Source organism: Petromyzon marinus, chromosome 15 (assembly GCF_048934315.1).
Source record: "Petromyzon marinus isolate PM22_M1 ecotype Great Lakes invasive population chromosome 15, UKy_Petmar_22M1.pri1.0, whole genome shotgun sequence".
NCBI lineage: Eukaryota > Metazoa > Chordata > Hyperoartia > Petromyzontiformes > Petromyzontidae > Petromyzon > Petromyzon marinus.
Genome location: NC_133681.1, coordinates 1,331,565 through 1,342,500, shown reverse-complemented (window position 1 = coordinate 1,342,500; position 10,936 = coordinate 1,331,565). Strand labels below are relative to the sequence as shown.

Here is a 10,936-nt window from a genome sequence, read left to right as displayed (position 1 = left end):
TCAACATACACACATCAACATACATAAATCAACATACATACATCAACATACACACATCAACATACACACATCAACATACATACATCAACATACACACATCAACATACATACATCAACATACACACATCAACATACATACATCAACATACATCAACATACACACATCAACATACACACATCAACATACTTACATCAACATACATACATCAACATACACACATCAACATACACACATCAACATACATACATCAACATACACACATCAACATAAACACATCAACATACATACATCACAATACACACATCAACATACATACATCAACATACACACATCAACATACACACATCAACATACACACATCAACATACACACATCAACATACACACATCAACATACATACATCAACATACACACATCAACATACACACATCAACATACATACATCAACATACATACATCAACATACACACATCAACATACACACATCAACATACACACATCAACATACAAACATCAACATACACACATCAACATACACACATCAACATACATACATCAACATACACACATCAACATACACACATCAACATACATACATCAACATACATACATCAACATACATACATCAACATACACACATCAACATACACACATCAACATACACACATCAACATACATACATCAACATACACACATCAACATACATACATCCACATCACATACACACATCAACATACATACATCAACATACACACATCAAATACTACATCAACATACACACATCAACATACACACATCAACATACACACATCAACATACATACATCAACATATACATCAACATACACACATCAACATACATACACACATTCAACATCATACATCAACATACACACATCAACATACACACATCCACACATACATACATCAACATACACACATCAACATACACACTTCACATACATACATCAACATACACACATCAACATACCACACATCAACATACTCACACATACACACATCAACATACATACATCAACATAACATCAACATACACACATCAACATACACACATCACATACACACATCAACATACACACATCAACATACACACATCAACATACACACATAAACATACACACATCAACATACACACATCAACATACACACATCAACATAACAATCAACATACACACATCAACATACATACATCAACATACATACACACCATACATACATCAACATACACACATCAACATAAACACATCAACATACACACATCACATACACACATCAACATACACACATCAACATACACACATCAACATACACACATCAAACATACACATCAAACATACACACATCACCATACATACATCAACATACACACATCAACATACACACATCAACAACACATCAACATACACACATCAACATAAACACACGCAGCAAACATCTCCCGGTGTCATCTTTGCGAGGCTCAAATGAGTGTGGGAAGGGACTCGTCTCCCGTTTACAGCCACGTGACATTTGTGGGAATTCCACATTCCTATGGCAGGGGGAGGGGGGCGTAGCAATTCCTTAGGGCCAGGTTCACATCATAGTGCAGGGGAAAAAGTAGCGAAAAAAGGTTTAACTTTTTTGCTCATTAAATAATTTCACATACCCCCGCACACCCCCTCCTCGCACCCCCTCCCCTCCCGACGCCCACCCTGCCCCCCTCCCCCCGTGCAGGAGGGGTTCACAATGGCGAGTACGTGAAGTGGCTGCACTGCTACGAGCCCGAGAGGAACGCGTGGGCCAAGCGTGCCGACATGAGCACCAAGCGCGCCATTCACGTGCTCGCCGCGCTCGGCAGCCGCCTCTACGCCATCGGGGGCAACCACCTCAAGGGTAAAGTATGGGTGGGGGGTGGGGGTGGGGGGTGGGGGTGGTGTGGGGGGTGGAGGGGTGGGGGGTCACGGAGCACCCCCCACTAAATTTATGAAGGTTTTATTTTTATTAAACTAGGGGACCTCTCCCCCCTAGCGGCAGCTGTCCCTGTGCGGCACAATGCCACTCAGCACCTCGACTTGCCAGCGGGCATCGGTCTGCCAGTAGGGGGCGATGGCTGAGTGATTTGCGCGCAATTGTTTTACTTGGGATTAAACGACCCCGCAAATGACTCAGCTGGGATCTACGCAGTAACATCGCCGCACGCCCACGGCAAACAACGTGGCAGGACCCTCCTGAAAACCGGCCATGAGACTCTGTGAGATTTTCGTGGATAAACGAACTGGTAAAAAATATAGATAACGATCGCGATGATACATCATAGGATTGTAATCATCATCATCATCATCCACTGTAGATGTACCAATAGTAATAATCACAGTAGTCATCATTACTCAGTTGGGATTGCAATCATCGCCCGCCGCTGGCAGACGAATGCGGACCGGAGCTCTGTCCCCTCGTGGCACACAGGGACAGCTGCTGCTGGGGGGTCCCCTGTGCGGCTAAACACTGCGCCGTGAGACGTTGCGGAAACGTGACCGACGCAAATCATTGCTGCAATCATTGCCGCAATCATCGTTATCGTGTTCCCAAACCTCTCCTTGCAGAGCGGAAGACAAGCGATTCATGCTCTTCATCACCATCGTGATCATTCAGAAAATACATTGTTTGTGATCGTCGCGATCGTCTTCATCATCACTCGGTGTTGACGTCAAAGACAAAGATCCCCCGTCTAGCCTCAGCAGACTGCTGGGGCAAGTGCTGTTTGCGAGCAGCATCAATGAATGCCGGCACGGCACACGAGGGGGTGTGGGTAGCCAACGCCACGACCTGCAGGCTTTGCCTCCGCGGTTCTGATGTTTAAACCGCACCACACGAGGCACTCACTGAGTCGATCTAGCAGAGGCCTAGGGATCGGTTCCAATATTAGCCAGTGATATTGGTCGTGAGCGGGAATCGAACTCAGGTCGCTAGGGTTTTGAAGATTCATAGCGCAGGTCGCGCACCAACCACTGCCGCCCTGCCGCCTCTTTCACCCCATCGCCTCTTTCACCCCACCCACCCAAAACACACACACACGACACACACACGACACACACACACACTACACACACACCACACACACACTACACACACACTACACCCACACTACACACACACACTACACACACACCACACACACACCACACCACACACACTACACACACACCACACACACACCACACACAGAATACACACACACTACAAACACACTACACACACTACACACACCCACCACATACACTATACACACACTACACACACACCACACATACACACCACAGACACTACACACATATTACACACACCACACATACACACCACACACACTACACACATAGACACACCACACATACACACCACACACACTACACACACTACACACACATACACTACACACACACCACACACACACACCACACACACTATATACACACACACTCTCTACACACGCACATGAAACTTAACACGCGCGCACACACAAACACAATAATAGCCTCTCCACAAACGCATTCAATTAAGAAAAATCGGCGCTGCCGCCACTACCACCACCGCTGCTCCTGCTGCCGCTGCTGCTGCTGCCACTACCGCCGCCGCTGCTGCCGCTGCTGTTGCCACTGCCACTGCTGCCACTGCTGTTGCCACTGTCACTGCCACTGCTGCTGCTCCTGCTGCCACTGCTACTGCTGTTGCCACTGCCGCTGCTGCTGCCTCTGCCGCTGCTGCCGCTGCTGCCACTGTCACTGCCACTACTGCTGCTCCTGCTGCCACTGCTCCTGCTGCCACTGCTCCTGCTGCCACTGCTACTGCCACTCTCGCTGCTGCCACTGCTGCCGCGCTTTCTCTCACTCTAACACCCGCGGGGAGATGTCGACGCGAATAATTTCGAGCCCCTCCCTCCCTCCTCGGGTTCCTGCGGCCGGTGCGAGCACCACCGCGCGAGTCGCTTCCAGATGTTTCCCTCCGACGATTGCCGTCATCGTCATTATCATTGTCGTCGTAATCATCGGCAGCAGCAGTAGCAAGCAGCCGCGAACGATACACTGCTGGATGAAAACGTCCTCCCCTGCACCCAGCAGCACGCTCCTATGCTGATCTCTCGGTCATCGTCCCTTCAGGCACATCATGATGATGATGATATCCTCAACCTGCCACGGGAATGTCGGTGTCATGTGACGGGCAATCTCTTGTAGAGCAGTGAAGTGGATATGACAGAGCTACATCTGAGATCATCTCAGGTAAAAAGACAAATACAATGACCCCTCCCGTATAGCCTGTAACAGACTGTAGGGGCAAGTGCTGGTAGCGAGCAGCACCTATGAAGGTCGGCACGGCACACGAGGGGGTGGGTGGCTAGCACCACGCCCGGCCGCCTTTGTCTCTCTCGTGGCGATGTTCACACACCGCGCCAGGCACTCATTTGAGGACCGGTGCAGATAGTCGTCACTGGCGTTGGCCATGAGCGGGAATCGAACTCGGGTCGCCGGGTTCGTAGCGCAGCGCTAACCGCTGCACCGCCGCTCCCCACACCTCCCCTCTCCCCCCCAAATAAAAAAAACACCGAATAAAAAATGAATTTTACAAAAATACGAAGAGAAAATTTCTCTCCAATCTGATCGTCTCCTTTGAGGTTCAGCTCCCAACGAAACTCCCGGTGGCATGTGATGTGAAACGTCGGACGCCAGTCCAAACGACGCGCGGCAAACGCAACGCGAACCGAGATTCTACAGTGGCGGCGCAAAGAGAAAATGCCTGCGTGTGCCTTTGTCAGTAGTAATAATAATAATATTTATTATTTTATTTTTATCACGCTCTCGGCTGAGCGCGCGATCATGCGGAGAGAATTGGCATCAATGCAATTGCCGGGACGCGCATTTGTTTTTTTGAGTTTCTGTCGACATGACCCCACGCATCACAAATCCCACTCTTCTGGCCCGAATTATATAAATAACTTGAACATAAAACTGTAATTCGCTACATTAGCCAACTCCGTACATTAGGGCTGCGTGGAGATCAGGGTTGGTGGTGGTGGAGGAGGAGCAGGAGGAGGGGGGGAGGAGGGGGATGCAGCAGCTAATCCGCGTTGCTGAACGAGTCGATGGCGAGTCTGTGTGCGTGTTGCATGGGATGAAACGGATCGTGTTGGACTGCACTTCTAGGCCCCCACATCTGTGCATCTCCCAACACTTGACCCCCTTCGGTGACGACCGTGATGGCACCGATTGTGGTGATGATGACGCTCATGATGTTGACGACGCTGATGATGATGACGCTGATGATGATGACAATGATGGTGACGTTGATGATGATGCTGATGAGACGATGTTGGTTCCTCGTGTCCCGCAGGCTCGAGTCATCTGGATGTGCTTCTTGTCGAGTGCTACAGCCCGCAGGCCGACCAGTGGAGTGTTCTATCCACTGCTATGCTGGAGGGCCGCAGCGGGCCCGGCTGCTGCACCCTCGATGGCCTGGTCTACCTCGTGGGCGGATACAGCTGGAGCATGGTCTGAGCCTCTCCCTTTCTCCCTCTTCCTCTCCCTTCTCTCCCTTCTTTCTCCCTCTCTCTCCCTCTCTCTCCCTCTTCCTCTCTCCCTGCTCTCTCTCTCTACATTTATCTCTCTCTTTCTCCTCTGCTGCACCCACCGAAAATCAGTTTTACGCGACGCGTCTTTTCTAATTGTATATGTATAGAGCGCCTTAGCTCAAGGCGCTTGACTGAGTTTAAAAGCGGTAACAACAATAGTGGTTTAGATGGCAGGGGCAATGCAATGGCCGAGAAATGAGTGAGCATACCAGAGGTCACGTGGGGGACACGCAAGAGCTATAGGGGAGGGACGGGCAAGAGTGGAGGGGCGAGGGGAGGGCAGGGGGAAAGAATGGGCAGTGCAGAAGAGGCGAGCCTTTAAGAGAGGAGGGAAGGGAGGTTAAGGAGGGGGACTGCTCAATGTACAGGGGGAGATTATTCGATGAGAGTTGATGTTGACGATCATGTTACACGCACTGAAGGGATCGGTGCTTGCTGAGGGAGGCGGCTGGTTCAGACGCGATAGCGCTGAGACAGCAACCCGGAGTTTGAATCCGGACTTCGGCCGCCCGCTAATAAACCCAGTGATCGGTGAGTTAGTTTATGGTCTCCGCCCGGCCACCAACGACACGCACGCAGACCCACGACAGACACACAGGGAGACTCACCGGAGAGCCAGGCGTGATCATGGACTGCGGCTGCAGCCCAGACTTGAGCCCAGGATCTCAGCCGTGCCAGCACAGGCCCCCTACCTCTCGTTACGCGCCTCGCTTGGTGGCGATATCCTGCCACTTGCTGTTGTCCCGGCCCCCCACGCCACCAACCCCCCTCCCCGCCTGCCCAGGGTGCGTACAAGTCGTCCACGCTTTGCTTCAGCCCGGACACGGACTCGTGGACAGAGCTTGAGGGGGAGATGGTGGAGCCGCTCGCCGGACCGGCCTGCACCACCAACGTCCTGCCGGCGCACATGCACTACCGCGCCTGACATCCCCCCACCACCACCTCGCTGGGGGGCGGTGGTGCGGTGTGTTTCTGCATCGCCTCGCCGCACGGGGCGGCAGAAGCAGCCGCGCTGTCTGCGTGGCACCACCGTTCGGTGATGGGGGAGCTGATTGGTTAGCGAAGGTTTAGAGCGCCGTGCCGTGTAATGCGGTGATAAGCCAAGCCACGGTAGACCGCGCCAAAATACACCACGCCACGGGACACCGCGCCAAAATACACCACCCCACGGGACACCGCGCCAAAATACACCACGCCACGGTACACCGCGCCAAAATACACCACGCCACGGTACACCGCGCCAAAATACACCATGCCACGGTACACCGTGCCAAAATGCAGGGTGTTTAAAAGAGATGGACCCAATTTCAAGCAGTATATTTCACGATGGCAACATGTTACAATTACACAAAAAAGTAACACACGGTTTAATGAGTTATTAAGTTTTATTAACCATTTTATAAATGCTCTATGTGCCCTCCACCTGCTGTACGGACAACATCGAGACGATAGTTGAATTCGTCCCAAACGCCTCTCAAAGTGAAGTCTCCTTCCACTGAAGTCACCGCTGCCGTGATTCTGTTTTTGAGGTCATCCAGATTAGTCGCGAATGGTAGCACAAAAACACCACGGTCTTTGACGTATACCCTGCACAAAAAAGTCGCAGGGTGTGATGATGTCTGGGGATCTTGGGGGCCAAGGGTGTAGCGCCAAGTCTTGGGGTGCTGTGCAACCTATCCAGCGTTGAGGCAGTGTTGTCTTGCGAATGACTGCGGCTAGGGGCTGTTTGTGCGCTGGGAGAGGCATCGAGCGGTAATCATTTGAAACTCTGTGCCCCGCCCTCTCTATGCCCCGCCCTCTCTATGCCCCGCCCTTTCAAGTGGTAAGAGTTTTTATTCGTGGGCGGTTCGTGGTTACAGAGACGGGTCCAACTTTTTAAAACACCCTGTACATCACGCCACGGTACACCATGCCAAAATATACCCCAACAAACTACACCGCGCCAAAATACACCGCGCCACGGTACAGCGCGGCACAACAACAACGACAACAACAACGCGTCACGGCTCCCTTCTAGCACAGCGCCACCTCGCGGCAGAGCACCGCGCCACGGCAGCCGGGCAGCCGTGGCGGCTCAGCAGGGCGCACCCAGCCCCTGCTGCTGCTACTACTGCTACTGCTGCTACTACTGCTGATACTGCTGCTGCTACTGCTGATGCTGCTCCTGCTACTACTACTGCTGCTACTGCTGCTCCTGCTGCTGCTACTGCTGCTACTACTACTGATGCTACTACTGCTGCTACTGCTACTGCTGCTACTACTACTACTGCTGCTACTGCTGCTGCTACTGCTGCTACTACTACTACTGCTGCTACTACTACTACTGCTGCTCCTGCTGCTGCTACTGCTGCTACTACTGCTGCTACTACTGCTGCTACTACTGCTACTGCTGCTACTACTGCTGATACTACTACTACCACTGCTGCTACTACTGCTGCTACTGCTGATGCTACTACTGCCGCTACTGCTGCTACTACTGCTGCTACTGCTGCTACTACTACTGCTGCTACTGCTGCTGCTACTGCTGATGCTACTACTGCTGCTACTACTACTGCTACGACTGCTGCTACTGCTGCTACTACTACTGCTGCTGCTACTACTTCTGATACTACTACTGCTGATGCTACTGCTGCTACTGCTACTGATACTACTACTGCTACTACCACTGCTGCTACTGCTGCTGCTACTACCACTGCTGCCACTGCTGCTGCTACGACTACTGCTGCTGCTACTGCTGCCACCTCGTGTCTGTGGATCCTCAGCTACTGTGAGAGATGCGATTTGCGTAAACGACGCAATATATAAACTAGACAAAGTCTTAATATTGTACCGTGCCACAATATACCACTACACACTTTGACACTACACACCGTGACACACCATGTCACACCCCACCACGTGACGAGCTGGCTTAATAACTCGTGCACCGACTGCAAGTGGAGGCCCCATCAGGAATGATCCATTCACTCGTTCCCTCGTCCGTTCCCTCGTTCCTTCACTCGTTCATATCGAATCTAGCTGCCAGGCGACACCCGTCAACGAGCACTACGCGAGGTTCATCGCCAGCGGCGGTGCTGGACATTCCACGTTCATATGGCGTGTTCAAGTCCGTTCTTACAGCGGCCAATACTGACTTTCTTAACAATAAACTGCTCAGCAGGCGTCGTTCTCATTGTATCCACCCCAGAGAGATGACGATGATGATGGTGGTGGAAATAAATCAGAAGATTTTGACGATCATGATGATGCTAATAATGATGATCAAAATGACGGTGAGGATTTCAATGAATCAGATGATATTGATGATCATCAAGAAGATATTGCTAATGATGGACAATGAATCTGAAGATGCTGACAACCACCACGATGATGACAACGAATCGGAAGATGGTGACAATGAATCCAGTGATGATGATGATGATGAATATGATGATGAACATGATGATGACTGTGGGAATGGGGCGACCCTGGTTAGGATTTGAACTCTGATGTGACGATCATGGGTCGGCTGAGTTGCCACTGGCCTCTACCGCTGGGTACACATACACGCATGCGAGCGAGCCACTTAATTCCTTGTACAGACGCTGCTCTCTCTCTCTCTGGGCGTGTTATGTTTTGTAACGCCCTGTGTTGGTGAGCATGGGCACAGACAGCTGTCTCCATGCCAATTTCAACGAAACAGATTCCCGTTTGTAGTGAAAAACTACAAATGGAATTTAACATGATTGCGATTTTTGTGTGTGCAGCCATCGGTGACCGGACTGAGACCAATCAACTCGCTACACTTGAGAGCCCCGGTTTAACTCGGTCTACGTGAGTGTATGGGTCTCTGTGTGAGTCTATGGGTCTCTATGTGAGTCTGTGGGTCTCTGTGTGGGTCTATAGATCAATGTGTGAGTCTATAGATCTCCATGCGAGTCTATTGGTATTGTGCAGCCATCGGTGACCGGACTGAGACCAACTCGCTACACTTGAGCCCCCCGTTTAATCACAACTCGGTCTACGTGAGTCTATGGGTCTCTATGTGAGTCTATGGGTCTCTATGTGAGTTCATGGGTCTCTATGTGAGTCTATGGGTCTCTGTGTAAGTCATTGGTGACCGGGCTGAGGCGACGACCCTGGTTTAAACCCTGTGGTTCGGCAGCTGAAATCTGGAATCGAACCCAGGCCCTCAGGGGGCACCGGCCCCGCATCCCTGGCACGGCCATAATGAACCCAATGAGTCACCTCGAGAACCTGGAACTGCACCTTGACGATTCACGGTGCTCTACCCATGATGACGACGATGATGATGCTGGCGATGGCGATGATGTTAATTATCTCGGCATGCATGTGCAATGGTTGCTGCGTCACAGACTCAATCGATGACCGTCACGTGAGCGCGGCTGCCTGTGATCATTATCACAATTGCCATGTTCTTGTGCTATACAGGTAAAGGTAAAAGCGCAGCCTCAAGAGGAGGGACCCCTCTAGAGGATACTTGGACGACTCTTCCACGCTGGTCAGCCGAGCTGAAGGAGACAGCAGCACCCACACTTTACCCCACCGCACGCGACCTGTTTACCTGGCTAGCTGCGGGCTACTATTTAATGCTGCTGGGTGAACAGACAGAAGCGGTGATGGTGGTGGTGGGGGGGTTGAGAATCTTTCACAATTGTTGCAATTGCCGCGGCGGGAGGTTGGATCGAACCGGCGAGCCTCTGGATGACAAGTGCAGTGCTTGGTGACCATCCCCAGCTGTGTGAGAGTAGCATCCCCTACCCGTGCCCTACCCGTGTCTATGGGAATCGTTGCGCGCCATCTCGTCGGGATCTGGGCAACGACGTAGTAAGTGAATCAGTAAATGTTGAACTAAACTCTTTTTTTGTTAGCAGATGAGGCCCACTGAACTACGTGGCTCTTTTTCAGAAGCCACCTGGCCACAAATGATAGCTCAACGAAGTGGCTTACCACGTGGAAATGTATAGCAGCCAAAAGGTTCTAAATGCGTGTTTCTAAATGTTGAGGGAAAAACCGGAGGACCCGGAAAAAATCCACGCGACCACAGGGAGAGAGAGACACGCAAACTCAGAATATACAGCAGCAGCAGGCGTCAGGGTCGGGATCGAACCCACGACCTCCTCCATACCAGCCGAGGGAGTTAAACAAAACATTTGCAGCCAATCATAATGAAGCTTCGGCCCATCAGCAAATGAGGTGGGCTACCTGTCTCATAATAAAGCTGACATATAGTGCACAGGTGAGTCAACAGGTAACCTACCTATCTTACACGATACAATTGAGTTACCTGTATTTGCAGGAACTTACCTGCCATAATGC

At 50.9% G+C, this 10,936-nt stretch overlaps 1 protein-coding gene across 2 annotated transcripts in view; it reads left to right on the top strand.

Moving 5' to 3' along the window:
- The window catches only part of KLHL14 (kelch like family member 14), a 42,209-nt gene extending 31,574 nt beyond the window's left edge, over window positions 1-10,635 (top strand). For both annotated transcript variants that reach the window (XM_076067186.1, XM_076067187.1), the window contains exons 8-10: window positions 1,735-1,893; window positions 5,380-5,537; window positions 6,402-10,635. In XM_076067186.1, the coding sequence (XP_075923301.1) occupies window positions 1,735-1,893; window positions 5,380-5,537; window positions 6,402-6,542 (458 nt within the window). In that variant the 3' untranslated portion in view covers window positions 6,543-10,635. The remainder of the gene's footprint in view (window positions 1-1,734; window positions 1,894-5,379; window positions 5,538-6,401) is intronic.
- The last annotated feature ends 301 nt before the right edge of the window (window positions 10,636-10,936 follow it).